The sequence below is a fragment of the Myotis yumanensis genome, unplaced genomic scaffold (genome assembly GCF_028538775.1).
Source record: "Myotis yumanensis isolate MYYU_CA2020_CCGP unplaced genomic scaffold, mMyoYum1.0.hap1 SCAF_19, whole genome shotgun sequence".
Classification (NCBI taxonomy): Eukaryota; Metazoa; Chordata; class Mammalia; order Chiroptera; family Vespertilionidae; genus Myotis; species Myotis yumanensis.
In genome coordinates, this window is record NW_027223770.1 from 9,797,810 (window position 1) to 9,816,368 (window position 18,559).

At 39.5% G+C, this 18,559-nt stretch overlaps 1 protein-coding gene across 3 annotated transcripts in view; it reads left to right on the plus strand.

Annotated features, from left to right (window-relative positions):
- The window catches only part of BRAP (BRCA1 associated protein), a 79,629-nt gene extending 62,414 nt beyond the window's left edge, over nt 1–17,215 (plus strand). For all 3 annotated transcript variants that reach the window (XM_070400226.1, XM_070400224.1, XM_070400225.1), the window contains exons 7-12: nt 1,116–1,191; nt 3,152–3,290; nt 3,913–4,022; nt 6,095–6,184; nt 11,787–11,890; nt 14,580–17,215. In XM_070400226.1, the coding sequence (XP_070256327.1) occupies nt 1,116–1,191; nt 3,152–3,290; nt 3,913–4,022; nt 6,095–6,184; nt 11,787–11,890; nt 14,580–14,943 (883 nt within the window). In that variant the 3' untranslated portion in view covers nt 14,944–17,215. The remainder of the gene's footprint in view (nt 1–1,115; nt 1,192–3,151; nt 3,291–3,912; nt 4,023–6,094; nt 6,185–11,786; nt 11,891–14,579) is intronic.
- The last annotated feature ends 1,344 nt before the right edge of the window (nt 17,216–18,559 follow it).

Here is an 18,559-nt window from a genome sequence, read left to right on the forward strand (position 1 = left end):
AGCCAATTAACATAATCCATCACTCATACTTTTACCATTTCCCTTTTTCCTTTTTTTTTTTGTGTGTGTGTGTGTGGTAAGAACACCCAAGATTTACCCTCTTAGCAGATTTCAAGTACACAGTATAATATTAACTGTAGTCACATTAATGTGCACCAATTCTACAAACTTACTCATCTTACATAACTGAAACTTTGTATCCCTTGACATCTTCCTATTTTCCTATCCCCTGGGCCCTGGTTACCATCTTTCTACTCTATGTATCTATGAGTTTGGCTTCACTGTCGTTTTTTTTTTTTTTTTTTAAAATATATTTTTATTGGCTTCAGAGAGGAAGGAAGAGGGAGAGAGAGATAGAAACATCAATAATAAGAGAGAATCATTGATCAGCTGCCTCCTGTACACTCCACAATGGGAATCAAGCCTGCAACCCAGGCACGTGCCCTTGACCAGAGTCAAACCTGGGACCTTTCAGTCCACTGGTCTACGCTATTCATTGAGCCAAACCAGCTAGGACTTCACTGCTGTTTTTATTGCATTTTGTAAATTGAAACTTGAGTACTCACAGAGTGCTGGTATCTTCTTCCACATGATGTTCCTTATATGTAAAAGTGTCATGTGCATTTCAGGAAATACATTGACTTACTTTATTTTTAATTTGGTGAAATTTACTAGAGTTTAGTTTCAACTCTTAGGAGCAACCTTGAGAGGACTGGATTCATTTTAAATAATTTAAACTTTTCGAAGTGGGTATAAGGTAGATTATTTAAAGTAAAAATAACTTATGGGTACCTAGACATGAAAAAATTAATAACTTGTCTCAAGTCCCTAATTCTAGCCCATTATGTAATCCTTTGATTATGTAAGCTTTAGACAGGAGAGTGGGAAAAGGTATGAGGCAGATGAAGATTTCTCCCTTTCCTCTGTTTTATCAAGGTTTTGTTGTTGTTTTTTCATTTTGTTTGCAAATAGCTCAGAAGTATATTTTGAGTGTTATTTTTAGTTATGATAAAAGATATTAGAGAAGGAGTATTTAAAATTCAGTTTTTTACTGTTGGGTTGTATAACAGCTGTTTTCTGTTTAATCTGTCATTATCTTTTGGTGTCTTGGATAGGTGCCCTGTTTGCCGGTACTGTCAAACTCCAGAGCCAGTAGAAGAAAATAAGTGTTTTGAATGTGGTGTTCAGGAAGTAAGTAATGCATGGTGGGAACGAATAATGAACACCGCTTTAATTGTCTGGGATTTTTTTCTGCCTTGCGAGGCTTGAAATACTTTTGTGAGACTGATTTTTTTTCTTTTTGTCTAGTGTCAGGCAAGAAATATAACTATAAAAACTATTTGACACCTAAGCAAAATACTTTATGGTTTTATTTTTTGTTCTTTGAAAAAGCCTATACTTTTATTGATAAGTTATGAATTTTTCCTTGCTATTTGCATGGAGTTCCATTAAAGTCAGAATAAGAAAATGATTGACCCATAAAAAGCATCCTTACTTTTGGATTTTAAATATATATTTATTCAAAGCTCCTATAGAAACAACTCTAAATCTTATTCTGTGTCAGCCCCTTCCTACCATGAGTCGGGCAGGTCATGTATTTTTATTTTATTTTATTTTTTCATAGAAACATAGGTTTATTTCGATAGAGACATGCTGAAGACAAAGGGCTGAAATAAATGAGTAATTGTTAACATAAAATAATAGAACATTTTAATAAAAATATTTTTTCTTGAACATTAACTTACCAGACACTGAATAACTGCACAGATTAATAAGCGTAACACAAATAAACCTATTTTTCTTGTTTTCCAAAAGCGAAATATTTCCTGTTGTGCACACCAAACAAGACAGTACAAGACTAATGATGTGGCCATCGGCTGCTAAAATATTCGCTGCTAGTATTAGTAGAGAGAAATGGTGCACCTGCACGTAGGCATGTAAGGGAAATGAATGCAACACAATTATAGTAATCAGTCATTAGTGAACGTTGTAGTTCGTTATTAATTATGTATAACGGGATATTGTAAAAATTAAGTTACGAAATTTTTATTAAAATGTTTCTTCCATACCGTTATATTGACTGGGCTGCAAAAATATTCGTTGTGGGCTGCAAGTTTGACATGCTTGATGTAGAGTAGAGCCTTAGGGACTCAAGGTAAGGAGTCTGGAGGTTTTTGTTTTGTTTTTTATATATTTTATTGATTTTTTACAGAGAGGAAGGGAGAGGGATAGAGAGCCAGAAACATCTATGAGAAACATCGATCAGCTGCCTCCTGCACGCCCCCACTGGGGATGTGCCCGCAACCAAGGTACATGCCCTTGACCGGAGTCGAACCCGGGACCCTTGAGTCTGCAGGCCGACTCTCTATCCACTGAGCCAAACCGGTTCTGGCGGAGTCTGGAGTTTTAAGTGTACTGAGAAGGAAAGGGAGTTTCAGTTACTATATTTGAAAAGTTCAAACACAGCGCTGACTACGTCCTTGGACTGCTCTACATGCTTTACAGCTATGCACTCAATCATTTAACAAGCCTATGAGATCGATGCCATTACCATCCCTATTTTACAGATAAGGGAACTGAGGCCCACAGAGATTTCATGACATCATCCCAGATGCTTGGATATAGCAGAGCCAGGACAAACTATCTGATGGATTTATTTATTTATTTTATTTTTTTGATATATTTTATTGACTTTTTACAGAGAGGAAGGGAGAGGGATAGAGAGTTAGGAACATCGATGAGAGAGAAATATCCATCAGCTGCCTTCTGCAAACTCCCTACTGGGGATGTGCCCCCAGCCAAGGTACATGCCCTTGACCAGAATCGAATCTGGGACCCTTCAGTCCGCAGGCTGACGCTCTATCCACTGAGCCAAAGCGGTTAGGGCTGATGGATTTATTTTTAAAGTTCACTCTGGTTGCAGTGTGGAGGACAAAATGTAGATGGGCAGGAATAGTCCAGGCCAGCGATCATGGGGGCTTAGACTCAGGGATGACAGTGGAAGAAGTTAGAATGGCTGGTGTCTTACTCTGTTCAGATTACTGTAACAAAGTACCAGTACTTTTACTTCTACAAAATGAAGCTTCTAACAGCAAAGAGATTATCTGTCATGTATTTTTATATAATTAAAATCATACCTTTTTCTTGGCAGAACCTTTGGATTTGCTTAATATGTGGCCACATAGGATGTGGACGATATGTAAGTCGACATGCTTATAAGCACTTTGAGGAAACCCAGCACACGTATGCCATGCAGCTCACCAACCATCGAGTCTGGGACTATGCTGGAGGTGAACACCACTCTCATTCTCGAATTTGGGTTCATTCTGTATGAAAACTCTGTCAGAATCTCGCACAGCTTGAAACCTTTCTGACAGCTGTGGCAAACTCAAGCCCTATAGGGCACTATTTCCTATGACTGGTTTGAGTTGCACCTTATAAAGAAATTAATATTTGCACCTTAATATTTCCACTCTTGCATTTCACTCTTTTTTAAATTCAAATGCTTTAGCTCACTTTTTAAAAAAATATTTTTTTTTATTGATTTCAGAGAGGAAGGGAGAGGGAGAGAGAGATAGAGACATCAAGGATGAGGGAATCATTGATCAGCTGCCTCCTGCACGCCTCCCACTGGGGATTGAACCCGCCGCCCGGGCACGTGCCCTTGACCAGAATCGAACCTGGGAACCTTCAGTTCGAAGGCTGATGCTCTATCCACTAGGGCTAGCTCACTTTTATTTTTATTATTATTTATTTATTTATTTTATTATTTTATTATTTTTAGGGATAGCTCACTTTTAAAGATATACTGCAATTTAGATCTGTGAAAACAAAAATGTCAGTTAAAATAGTATGGGAGACCCTTTTCATTCTGAGAGAAATATACCTTGGTTGACTCATTCTTTTCTTTAGATAATTATGTCCATCGACTGGTTGCAAGTAAAACAGATGGAAAAATAGTACAGTATGAATGTGAGGGTGATACTTGCCAAGAAGAGAAAATAGATGCCTTGCAGTTAGAGGTAAGATAAGTTATTAGTAATTACTAAATAGCTTTTTACTATTCTAACTTGAAAGGTGTTTTAGATTTTTAATTTTGCCATTTACTCTGCATGTCAACTTTTTTTTAAAAAGTTCTATTACTGCTATAAATGATTATTAGAATATTTTTATTCTGGTTTTCTTCCTTGAAAGTCTAAGTTTCACTGTGCCTTATTTTCAATGTGATATTCTGAGTTGTCTCAAGTTTCAGTATTAAGGTTGTCCTCTGTAGCTGCTCTAAAACTGGAAGTTAAGAATCTTTCTGTTGGCATTATAGTAACAATTGTAAATTGAGCAGACTTGGTTGGAATGAGGAAACCTCAGTAGTATCTTTCCAGGGAGCTTTTCCCTATATATTGGCTGGCATTTTATGAATTTGATGCCTATATACATAAAGCCATTTTTGGGTACTCATATATTTGAAGAAACAACAAAATTAGCACAGTCTGTGTTTTCTCCATACCAGTAAATCCCGTCTACTATAAAATTGATGTCATGTGCATTTAATGTTAATGAAGAAGTTTAACACAAGTCCTATTTTATATAAATTAAAAAATAATTGTTTTAAAAACAAATATTTTAACCTTGGGAGGAAATGGACATTTAAAAACTTGCTCATTTCCAGACTTTTAAGGTCTGATAGATCAGTATAATGGCCTAAAATAAGGCTTATGTTGTTACCGTTAATAAATTATATTGAAAAAATATTATATTGATATATCACAGTAGTTCACATCTTTTACATTAAGTTTTTAGAATGAGTAACCCTTCCGTAATAGTTAATAATAGTATGTCATTCAATAAGTATTCATTGAGGGTTGCTGTCTGTCAGCCAGTCCTCCTGGTGGTGGGAATGTGGCATTAAACAAACTCCCTGCCCTCATGGAGTGTACATTCTAGTGACACACACACATATTCTCCCGATTGTCCTTTCCCTCTGTTGCACTTTCAGTCTCTTCTCTAGAATGTGGTTAGATCTCTGCTAGTCTCCTAGAATAGTCTTTCCAAAATGCAGGTGTGATCTGACCAAGCCTTGGCCCACATTCTCAATGTGATAACCCAGAGCCTTCCATAGACCCCAACTCTCCACACCCTACACCCCAGCCTTATTGGTACTTCTTCATCTCTGAAGAAACATATACATCACAGCTCACATCAAGGTCCAGTAGTTCTCTGGAACCATACCTCTCTCTTTATCTCCTCTTCCCGTCTGTTAAGAGCCCTCTCAAATCTCTTTCTTTCAGAAGTCCTACTATGTCCTACTGTCAGAAGCCATCTATCCTTTCCCTGCAGTTACACAGCACTGTTCATTCATCCATGTAATCAGGCAGCAAATGTTTCTTAACGTCCAGCATGTGCCAGGCACTGAGGATATAGAAATAAAGATAGAACTCTTGCTTTCAAAGAGGCCAGTTGTGGAAGACAGGCAGATAAACCAGCAATTAGGTGCTAGTGTTATAAGTGCTATTGATAGGCATAGTGCTGTGGGAACTGAGAAAGGGGGCACGTAACCCAAGGCTGGGAGGTACAGGGTAGATGGATAACCTGATTTGAGTTACCCTTTGATTTAAAAACCATGAGGTTCTTTTTTAAAATACATTTTTATTGATTTCAGAGAGGAAGGGAATGGGAGAGAGAAACAGCAATGATGAGAGAGAATCATTGATTGGCTGCCTCCTGCACGCCCCCTACTGGGGATCGAGCCCACAACCCAGGCATGTGCCCTTGACCATAATCGAACCCAGGACATTTCAATCTATAGGCCTACACTCTGTCCACTGAGCAAAACCAGCTAGGGCACCATGTGGTTCTGAAAGTCAGTTTAAACAGGAACATATGTTTTTTTACTGCACATTTCCCTGTTTGTTCCTGACTAGATTGTAAGCTCCAGGAGGTCAGGAGTATAATTGTGGTTTAGTGAGTAGAGTGGAACCAAGGTGTAATATATATTTGATGGTTACTCTTACTCTTCTGTAGACCATTAAAAGTAAGCTTTTAATTGGATTTCAGAGACTGACAACAATGACTTATGTTTTATTATTTATGTTTTCAGTATTCATATTTACTAACAAGCCAGCTGGAATCACAGCGAATCTACTGGGAAAACAAGATAGTTCGGATAGAGAAGGACACAGCAGAAGAAGTAAGTTTCTGGTTTAGTGACTGATGAAGTGCCACGTGGCATGGGCAATCTGATGTTGGTTTGGGAAAAGGCAGTGTACAGAGACAAAGGAATCTTTGAATCTTTCTTAGTCTGGTAGACAGGTAAAGAACTGTTCTGCCTCTAAAAAGAAACCTTTGTTCTATGTATGTCAGTTATGTTGCAGTAAAGCTGGAGTTAGGGGAAAGAAGAAAAGAAAACAATTTGGAATCATTTGGCTCACCTCAGTAACCTAACTCTAGGTAAGGATTCCAGAGAGAAGTGGTAAACACCTGAATTTTCATTATATTAGAGACTTAGCCTATGAAGGCACTATTGTGGGACAAGCTAGACCACAATGAGAATGAAATTAGTCAAAAAGGAAGAGAAAAAAGGCAAATGCAATCAGCTAGGTATAGTATAAGAAGGGGAGAGAAGCAGACATGTATTCTCACCTAAGATTACTAAATCAAAAAGAATATATTAAAATCTTATTGTATACTGAGCTCTATACCAAACTAAGTTAAGGAAGAAATAAAATACCTGGCATGTACCTTAAAAAAAAGAAAGGAAAATAGAAATCTTGCATTTAAAAGCTTTAAATTTTGGGCTTGGGGTTTTATTTGGTAATTTCAATAAAGTTTTCTAGTGCCTTGTGTTATTCTATTTAAAAAATAGAAGTATATACATGAGCGTTTGTAATTTGAGTCAGCCAGTTGGTTTGTGAACTTGGGAACAGCTGCTTTGGGGAACTGAACATGGGCCTCTGAGCCAACAAGATGTTACTTCTAGAAGTTGATGGGAACAAAATTGGGCAGAAATGCTAGAACTTCAATGGTAACCATGTTTCCTTATTGGTCTAGGACAGTGATTTTCAACTGGTTGTTCCATGGCACACCAGTGTGAATTTTTATTTTTATTTTTTTAAATATATTTTATTGATTTTTCACAGAGAGGAAGGGAGAGAGATAGAGAGTTAGAAACATCGATGAGAGAGAAACATCGATCAGCTGCCTCCTGCACATCTCCTACTGGGGATATGCCCGCAACCAACGTACATGCCCTTGACCGGAATCGAACCTGGGACCTTTCAGTCCGCAGGCCGACGCTCTATCCACTGAGCCAAACCAGTTTTGGCAGAATTTTTAAAACATAGAATACCTGACTATGCAGTCAAGGGCATGGACCTCTTTTCCCCTAGATCCGTGGTCGGCAAACTGCGGCTCGCGAGCCACATGTGGCTCTTTGGCCCCTTGAGTGTGGCTCTTCCTAAGCCTTAGGAGTACCCTAATTAAGTTAATAACAGTGTACCTTCTTATATAGTTTAAGTTTAAAAAATTTGGCTCTCAAAAGAAATTTCAATCGTTGTACTGTTGATATTTGGCTCTGTTGACGAATGAGTTTGCTGACCACTGCCTTAGATTGTCAAATAAAAAAAATGACAACATCCAATACAGCAATAGCTGCCTGGTGTGAATAAATCAAAATGTATTACCCCCCCTCCTTTTTTTTTGTCAGATTGCAAAGCATACATTTTTGGTGTGCTGCAGAATTTTAGTAACTAGTTTATGTGTGCCATGAGATGAAAAAGATTAAAAATTGCTGGTCTCAGGCATTGTCTTCAGATTTTAACAAAGATGCCATTTTCAAAGAGATGCCACTCACTACAATATTTAAAAGAGAAAAGTTTTGGTTGAAACCTAGATGAAGGGCCCAGAGCTCCACCTGCTTGGTTTTCCCTTTGTCTCCAGCATGTACAAGGAGTCCAGAGGTTCCCAAAGAAGGAGGTTGAAAACCAGTGAGCATTGCAGGGTTCATGTATAATTAGGATGCTAGAAACCATTTTCTGAACCTATGGGCAGTGTTCTTAATCCATCAATTCCCTTAGTATTAAATAAAGGCTTTGAGATGTTTTAAATGATTGTCTTAATAATTTTGTGAATCCCCACCAGTAACTGGGTCTTCAGATGGAGAATGCAGAGCTGGGCCTGGGGCTCACCTCCAAGTAGCATTATCCTGGAGCTTAGCAGGCAGGGCCGAGCTCTCACTTTATGCCAGGCCCAGGGGCCCTGGTTTCTGGGTATGCCTACAAATGAGGAGAAACTGGGTTTTTAAACATAAGGCTTAACACCAACTTTAAAATGATGTTTAGTTCAAAGTTCTTGATGAAACTCTTTACGACCCTTCCAAGTAATGGAAATGCCTTTCCAGAGGCGCTCAAGTTCTGAATAGGGCTTGATTGGGTACATGGGGGAAGGACACACCTCTGACAGCACTCAGGAGAGAGCTGGCAACCCGAGCACCCTCACTAATTGGTTTTTCCACGGGCTATCCCAGCGTGACCATGAAGTGCTTCATGCAGACCCTTGAGAGCTAAGTTCAGGATTCTCTGCCTTTTAAGATTCTTTAGGATTAACTGCATTCTCTAACACATGCCCATGAAAAGTCCAGGGACAGGGGAGCTAAAAACTGTGAAACTTGTGTTTCCATTTAGGAAGGGGTAATATGGAGGCCCTAAATGAAAAGCTTGAAGGGCTTGAAAAGAATGCTTTGTTTTCTAATAACAAATGTTGCTTATCCATAAGGTAATGGATGGTTCAAGCCTTTTGTTCCTGCTGCCACTGTTCTCCTTTTGCCCAGTTCTCTGCTCATTGGCACCTCCAGCATGTGCAAGGATTAACAGTAACCGACCTGGATCTCACTGACAGAGATTCTTGTTCATGGCCTCATAAAAAGTTAATGTGGGGGAGGGGGAGGGAGAGGGTGAAGGTTGAAATGGATTGTGAACTTCAGTTATAATACTATTCCTGTCCCCCAATGCCTTAGGTAGTACAATTATTCTAGCATATGAGCAGAGTCTGTGGTAGAAAATGAAGCTCATCCCCACTTGAAGGTGCTTAGTTTTAATGGGGCCACATATGAAGAACACAGGTGCCACTTTTCTCTCTGAACTCTAGACCCATGTTTTCAGACAGTTTTTCTCCAGCTGTGGGTGGGAAATGAGTTTGGTGGACCACAACTGGCATTTTTATTAAACAGAATAGGATAGGCGTAAAATATCAGAGTGCATCACATTTAAATATTGTTTTCCAAAACTCCTGTTTCAGTTGTGTCTTTTTATGTTCCTGGGTGTTTCTTACTTTGGGCTAATGGTCAGAAATGTTTTAAAAAGCACTAATTTAGCCCATTGTAACATCATCTATAGCAATATTAGAAAGCTTCTTGGTGTTGCTTGATATTTTTCATTTTGATTTAAATGTGTTCGGTTTAAGTCACTTTAATGACCAAAACATTACAATTTTTAAAAAATACATATTTCTTTATTGATTTCAGAGAGGAAGGAGGAGGGAGAGAGATAAACATCAATGATGAGAGAGAATCATTGATCGGCTGCCTCCTGCACGCCCCCTCCTGGGGATCGAGCCCACAACCCAGGCATGTGCTCCCGGCCGGAATCGAACGTGGGACCCTTCAGTCTGCAGGCCGACGCTCTAGCCACTGAGCCAAACCAACTAGGGCCAAAACATTACAATTTGATTCCATTTCTGTCCTTTCCAATTCCCCTAAACTAACAGGAGCCAGTTTAGGAGAAAATGTCAAAGGATTTAGTGGTCTTTTATGTTAAAGCGATATTGAGGAGAAAAATGAATACCAAACTAGAATTAAAGCAATTTTAAGGCTATTTTTATTTTTATGACATAGAAAAACTGTCAGAAATCTCCCTTTAATTGCATACTTTTATAACTTAATGGTAGTTGGCTATAAAGTTAATTTTTCCAAAGTAGTTTTTTTCTTATTATTCAAAAAGGGAGACAGCTCTAGCCAATTTGGCTCAGTGGATAGAGTATAGGCCTGCAGACTGAAGGGTCCCAGGATCGATTCTGGTCAAGGGCACATGCCCAGGTTGTGAGCTCAGTCCCTGGTAGGGGCATGCAGAAGGCAGCCGATCAGTGATTCTCATCATTGATGTTTCTATCTCTCTCTCTGTTCTTCTCTGAAATCAATAAAAATATATATTTTTTAAAAAGGTGGACAGTGCTTTTACAGACCTATTAGGCCATATGGCAAGTGTTTAAAAAGGAAATGTTAAAAGCAATGGCCCTTTCTCCTGGATCTCTGCTGAGTTTAGAACTCACCCGGAGGTCACTTTTCTTTTGCTATAGAGAGGTTTAGAACTTGGCTTTGGACCCAGACTTGGGGTCCAGTCCTGGACCCACCACACTTTATTTAGCTGGGTAAACCTTGGGTATATTACCTCACCTTTCTGAAAGCCTCTGTTTCTGTAAAAAGTTGACATACCTAATTATAGGTGTATTATAAGGAGATACTACTTACAAAACACCTAGCAGGTGCCTGGGCCATAGGATTTAAATTCTCAGTTACTATCAGTTCCTATGATTATTGCCTCACGATTCACTTAGCCCCGTAGTCAGCAAACTGTGGCTCGAGAGCCACATTCGGCTCTTTGGCCCCTTGAGTGTGGCTCTTCCTAAGCCTTAGGAGTACCCTAATTAAGTTAATAACAATGTACCTACCTATATAGTTTAAGTTTAAAAAATTTTGCTCTCAAAAGAAATTTCGGCAGAAGGGAGGGGAGTAAGAGATCAACCGAAGGACTTGTATGCATGCATGTAAGCATAACTAATGGACATAAGACACTGGGGGGTAAGGAAGGGCAGGGGATTGTCAAGGTTGGGGGGTGGGGGAAGGACACATATGTAATACCCTTCGTAATACTTATTATAATTTTTTTTTAAAGAATAAAAAAAAAAAGAAATTTCAATCATTGTACTATTGATATTTGGCTCTGTTGACTAATGAGTTTGCCAACCACTGACCTAGCCTCACTACTTCCCCTTTCACCTAATCTTCCCATGTTGTTAGAATGGTAGAGTTGAGGCATTTCCCAAATTTTCACACCTGAGTGAATCTACTGTCTGCCTAGCTAGACTTCAGTAGACTCTTGGCTAGGATTGCTGCCATCTGACATAAAACAGCAGAATTTTTCAATTCTCATAAGTTTTTAAGACAGTGTAATAAGAATTAGTTCATATATATTGCCTTTATAAATGAACTCAATAAAACAAGAACCGATTCATGTACCATATGGCTTTATGGTACATGAGAAATTGAATAGTGAGTTGGGTTGGGGAACCCCAAACAGAATCAGTTATCACATCATTCTTAGAGTAGATGAGTTTCTTGCATTATTTGGATAATAGTTTTTGGAATGTAATCTCAGGAGGAGAAAAACAATGGTGAGTTGAGCATGGGAGGGGAGGCCCCGTTCCAGTGTCTCTGACAAACTATCTCCTGCTCTACTGCCTGGAACTGTTCCTTTACTTCCGAGCAGTTTCACTTGACCCTCAGCAGCTCCTGATCCTTTGTTCATCCTGGTATAGAGAAATAGTAACCAAAAAAAGAATTTCTTAAATATTTTATTCCTATTACTGGAATTCTTTAAAATGATTATCTCACCTTTTCTAAAATTGGCTTGTCAAAGTTATACACAGGTAATTGGGAAAAAATTTTTTGAGAAATTAGCTCCAAAGGCCACACAACTTTGTCTTTGTGAAATGAAACTGATCTCTGTTTGCTTTTTCAGATTAACAATATGAAGACCAAATTTAAAGAAACAATTGAGAAATGTGATAATCTGGAGCACAGACTAAATGACCTTCTAAAAGAAAAGCAGTCCATGGAAAGAAAGTAGGTATACTTGGTCTGTTCTTTAAAGGAGGCATTTTATTGTAACAGGCAACATAAACAGATAATTTCCTTCACTCCTAAGGAAATACCCATTTTCAAGTGTATCACCAGGTTTTCAGGGGTCTATCTATATGTAGAGCAAACTTACTGTGACTTCCTATTTATTAAAATCACGGTGTTTCATGCCAGATGGATGCTGTAGGGAATGCAGTGTTCTCTCCTGAAATGTGCAAATATCTTCTACATTTGCCTGTAGAAAGTAATTTCCTTGTTCCCAGAGCCTGTAGCTTCTCTGAGCCATGGTGGCTGAGAGATGATAGGAAAGAGACCATGTCTAAGCTGGAGATGGCATGTGTTCTGACCTTCGACAGGAATTAAAGGCCAAAGATACTGAATATGGAGCAAAAACCTCATGAACAGCATGGCAAGACCATCACTCTACCCCTGCTATATGTGAAGATACCTATTACTGATTGAAATTACTTTTCTGGTCTATGTTATATTCACAATAATAACTGGATTTTTACCTCCAGTCAAATGGATAAAAAAATGTAAGGGTGATAATTGTTTCTTAAAAGTTTTTTAAATAGACCTTTTATCTTGGAGTAAATGTAGATTTACAGAGGTTATAAGGTAGCACAGAGTTTCTGTATACCCTTCACACATTCCCCCAAAAGTTGGATGTTTAAAAATAGTTTTTTATATGTGTGTGGTAAAAAACTTGTAACCATTTTTTTTTTTTAAAATATATTTTATTGACTTTTTTTACAGAGAGGAGGGGAGAGGGATAGAGAGTTAGAAACATCAATGAGAGAGAAACATCGATCAGCTGCCTCCTGCACACTACCCACTGGGTATGTGCCCGCAACCAAGGTACATGCCCTTGACCGGAATCGAACCTGGGACCCTTCAGTCCGCAGGCTGATGCTCTATCCACTGAGCCAAACCAGTTAGGGCAACTTGTAACCATTTTTAAGTGTACAGTTCAGTGGCATTAAATACATTCATAATGTTGTACAACTGTCACCACCATCTGTTTCCAAAATTTCTCATCACCACAAACAGAAACTCTTCACCAAAGGTTTAAAAAAAAAAACCACTGTGATAAAATCCCAACATTAGTAGAAATACAAATTTAAAATCCTCCTATACTTTTACCACCTTAATAAATTGAACTATATTAAAGAATTAAAAAGTGAAAACTGGAGGTGTTTTCCTAGATCCCAATATCTGGAAGTAACCATTATTTAACAGTACCAGTGAATATTTACTCTTACAGATCTGCTGTACCTATATAAACATCTCACATACACAGTCTTTTTTTTCTACACAATTAGAATAATACTACGTATTCTATTTGGTAAAATGCTCTGGAGATTTTTTTCATGCTGGCACATTTTAGCTCTGTCATGATCTTTGTAATGGCTGTGTAGTATTCCATTGTGTGTAGGTCCCATAATAATTTTTTAAATACATTTTTATTGATTTCAGAGAGGAAGGGAGAAGGAGAGAGAGATAGAAACATCAGTGATGAGAGAGAATCATCCATCAGCTGCCTCCTGCACACCCCCCACTGGGGATTGAGCCCGAAACCTGGGCATGTGCCCTTGACCAGAATGAAACCTGGGACCCTTCGGTCCTCAAGCCATCGCTCTAACCACTGAGCCAAACTGGCTAAGGCAAACTTTTTGTTGTTGTTGTTAATCTTCACCCAAGGACATTTTTCCATTTATTTTTAGGGAGGTTGGAAGAAAGGGGAAGACAGAGAGAAACATCGATGTGAGAGAAACACATCGATTGGTTGCCTCCTGCACAAGCCCCAACCAGAGCCTGGGTGGGGAGCCTGCTACCAAGGTACATGCCCTTGATCGGAATTGAACTCGGGACCCTTTGGTCCACAGGCTGGCTCTGTCCACTGAGCCAAACCGGCTAGGGCGGTCCCATAATAATTTCAAGCAGTTCCCATTGATGGACATTTAAGTTGTCTCAGGTCTTCCACTATTGTAAACAACATTGTGATGAGCATCTTTCTCCGTGTGTCTTTTCAGCGCATTCCTGAGTATATCTAGTTTACAGGATAAGTTCCTAAAAGTAGAGTAGCTGTATCAAAGGACCATGTGAAATTTCGACTTTCTAGTTAGCTCCAAGTTAACTCTGAGAATTTGTACCAGTTCCCACTCCAGTGCCATGTGTAGGAGTGTCTCTTCCCATGTGTGTGAGCTCTTTGGCATTCTGATACATAAAAATGGTGTTTAAATCTGTGGTTCTTTACTTATGAGTAATAAATGCAGTGAGGTCAGATCACTTGACTCTCCAAGAATGTAACTTTTCCTCATAACTTCTTTATCACCATTGTCCTTTCTGAAACCTATTTAACCACTACTGCAAAACAAGAGAAGCAGTAGAAGTTTTACCATAAACCATGAATCGCAGAATAGTTTCTGCTATGGAAAAATTTCTATACCTAAAAATGAAAAATTGTCTTAAAGCTATACTTGGGTTAAGTAGTGCAAAATTCTTGCTTTGTGTAGCTGTTGCAATGGTAGCAAACCAGTCTCCCTGAACAGGTAGGGAGGATTCCACCCTAAATGATTCTGAGATCATAGCTCCTCTGTTCAAGCTCACAGTAGATAAAGGTCTGTGTCAGCAAATGAAAAATGTGCTTTTATCTTCCTTTGTTTTGTAAAAGGTGCACTCAGCTAAACACAAAAGTAGCCAAACTCACCACAGAGCTCAAAGAGGAGCAGGAAATGAACAAGTGTTTGCGAGCCAATCAGGTCCTCCTGCAGAACAAGCTGAAGGAGGAGGAGAGGGTTTTGAAGGAGACCTGTGACCAGAAGGATCTGCAGATCACCGAGATCCAGGAGCAGCTGCGTGATGTCATGTTCTACCTGGAGGCACAGCAGAAGATCAACCACCTGCCTGCTGAGACCCGCCAGGAAATCCAAGAGGGGCAGATCAACATTGCCATGGCCTCAGCCTCGAGCCCCGCCTCTTCCGGGGGCAGTGGGAAGCTGCCCTCCAGGAAGAGCCGCAGCAAGAGGGGCAAGTGACCTTTGCAGAAACAGGTGTCCCTGAGACTGTTTTCCCTGGCACGGCGAGGGCGTGCTGGGGCCTAAATGTGAGGGTGGGCCCGAAATAAGTACAAGTGAGGATCAAGCTGCAGTTGTTTGGATCTTTCATTTGCTAGTGTTTGGTGTAATGAATGTAGAGGGTTGACAACTAGGAGAACTGATGGAAAGGGGAATGTTTTAAATGGTGGCTGCTTTTTTCAACCTAATAGTTCACTAACCTCAGACATTCTAATGACCATTTTGCCTTCCTACTTGATAGATGCCCCAAATCTGCTGTACATTTTTCTGTTGTATTTATTGAGTTGGTGTTTTTGACATTCAGTTATGGGGTCGGTGGGTAACATTCCTAGTCCTAAAGCACCAAACCTCCCTGAGGTCATAGAAGCCGCCTTAGAGAGAGGTTTGCATTGGCTACTGAGGATTTATGAAAATTCCGGAGCATTAGTCTCATATCATTGTCATCCCTCCCTTCCTCTAGGGAATTGAAGGACTGGTTGAATGTTATATGAAAAGAGGCTGGGCCTGTAAACCAGGCACTGGCTTGTCTCCAGCAGCCATATCTTCTTGCTCTAGGGCTAGCCAGGAAAAACAACAATCCAGGGCAGACTGAGTAGACCCAGTGTAGGAAAAATGGTGTTTCCACTTTGTTTATTTTTTCTTTCCTTTTTTTTCTTTTTTTAAGCCTTTTTTTTTTTTTTTCTCCCAGAAAGGAAGGGAGAGGGAGAGAGAAACATCAATGATGAGAGGGAATCATTGGTTGCCTCCTGCACACCCCTTACAGGGGAATGATCCCACAACCCGGGCTTGTGCCCTTGGCTGGAATCAAACCCAGGACCCTTCAGTCCGCCGGCTGACACTCTGTCTCCTGAGCTGAACCGGCTAAGGCAACTTTGTTTTTGATGATTCTACACCTCCCCATGAACCTCAAATAAGGAGGAAACTTAATAGTGACTCCAAGACTCAAATCTCAGAGTGAATTTCCTTGCATCTAGCAAGAATGAGCAGTCAGATTTATCATCCATGTGAAAATGTAGAGTGAGGCCTCTGACTAGCTGATTGTGTATTTTGCTGGAATCAGTATTTTTTGAATGTTTACAAAAGATTGAGCTGCATGTTCAGGTTGCGGCTAGAGGGAGCTTGGGCAGATTTTCAATTATGCTTTCAAGCTGTAACCAAAGGGTGTTTCTAAATCCAAAAATTAGAATTTTAACAGAGCCCCCTTTAAAACTGTCATGTAATGCTTGTTGTAGGCCAACGGAGGGGCTGTGTACTTTTTCTAAAAACATAAACTCCAAATAATTCGTAATATGCAGTAATGAGCAAAATTAAAATAAGAGCTGTTGGAATTTAGCTTTCAAAAGTGGTAAGTTGGATAGGTTAACAAGACATACTGTTATATGATGAGTTTGTTTTCTGCTTTACAATTAGCCAAAGTTCAAATTATCACATTTCAGAATTTTTTTAGCCAGCCTATGGGTAGGCCTCATCCCCTTTGACCTAAATGTCTTACAAGTTACTTGTTAGCACACCAACTGTATCGCTAATCACCATCCATTGTTGTGGGATGTGCTGCAGCATTCCCAAAGAACCTTACCTGTAACTTTGCAAAATGAATGTACTTAAGACATTCTCAATTTTTGGCAGACCGACTGTAAGTCCTCTTTGGACTTACCAGATATCTCAGATATCTTAGAGCAACAGTGGGAATGTAAAACATAATCTAATTCCCTTTCCTATAGAGATTCTATTTTATTTAAAATCTATTTTTACACTAGTTAGAATCCTGCTTTTTTGGCCAAGTACTTGTCTTGCATGTCTGACCTTGCAGAAGCTGGGGTGGATTGTAGCATACTAATGAAGAGAATTACAAGTGCTTTACAAAGCTTGCACACTCCTCATTTCTCTGTGATCACTTCTATCAAGCAGCTCTACCACCAGCTGGGAAAATGTAGATTTTCTGCATAGGTGGGATAAATGTTCTGGAAGCCTGTTCCCAGAGAAATGAGCAAATGGGCAAATGTTTCCAAACTACTTGAAGGTTTCTAAAAAATGTTGCAGAAAATACAAATCTTATTAAGATATGGAAAGAAAATGTTTTTTAAAAAGCTGTTAAAGAGTTATATTTGAATTTGACAAAATTACATAAGATAGACACTGTCAGTGTTTTCTTCAGGGTGGAAATGAACCACTTAACATACCCATACTACCTTGAACAATGACATTGCATTAAAGTAACCAAACTTTGAAATGATTCTGTTTCATGTGAAATTTGTGTGTCTCCTATTGACATTTGCTTGGGAGTTTATATCTAAATAATGTAAGAAAGTGTCAGTGGCCTGGATTTCAGTCTTGCAACAATGTAGTGAGCAGCTAGATTATATTCATTTTTCTGCCCCTTTGCTCCCAACTTTCCTAACAATAAGTACCTGAACAGATACAGGATAGGAAAAATTACTTTAATTTGGAGGCTCGAGGTAGAAGACCCAGGCACAACTCTTGCAAACCAAAAGCAATGAATTTATACACCTAAGACTTTTTCCTAGGCCAGACACCATGCTGAGATTGTTTTATTTTTGGAAACTGTCACAAAATGTGATTTCCTAAGGATACACTGAGGCAGACCCCCTCCTTGCTTGCATAGTGAAAAGTGTCCTCATCAAAAGGGCTGAGGAACTCCTACCTAAATAGCCAGCCAGCTGAGTGTGGAGAATTTGGCAGATCACAAATGAACGACCGTCTGTCATCACTTGGAAACCCCTCTCCTAGTGCAGTTGGGATCCACAAGCTACAAACACTACCCTTGAGATTTGGCTGCTTTATACCTGATGCCACATTGCTTGTGATGAAGTCCATGGGCTGATCTAAAAAAGGAAAGCCACTCACAGCATTTGAGGGAAGATATTTCGTTTTCTCCAGGATAAAACTGAATTAACTGTTGAGGTGATTCTGCTATGGTACTTCTTTCTTGGCAGCAGAAGGGCATTTTTCAGGAGTCTCCAGCCCTGACTCCTGCTCCTTCATGGCGCCGAGGGACAATTAAGCCACTCAAAGACATCACCTTTGGCGAGTTCAGGAAGCCACCAAGTAAGTGTTCCCTGGCAGGCCTCCGCGCTGGCCAGACTTCATTCTTGCCTGCGAAAATTTCTGAAACGAGAATCCCAGAATATCTACCTAGTGGCCTCACCAGCAGATGGAGCTTTTAAAGTTAAATGCTTAAATGACAAGAAAGAGCGAAGTGGTAATAGGGAGAAAAGCCTTTCCCTTCAGGAACCCTGAGTTTTACCCCAGAGCCAAAGCCAAGTGTGTCCTCTGAAGTTGATTTTCCCCCAAACACTGTACTGCGGTCAGCTTGGAGCGAATGGAAAGCCAGTCTTTGGATTTGAGTTTTTGGGGACTTCAGGGGAACTTAATAGGGCTTCTTTTATTTTTTAATCTTTATGGGAGGGGTTGTGGCCTCTTTATTCTGGCTAATCTCATAATCTATTCCTTTACCTGCTCTTTTCATTTTTTTAAATTAATGGTAACCCTTTACCACTTAATGCTAACCTTACTTTGCATGCCTGAAACTTCACGCCCACCCCGGAATGCTCACACA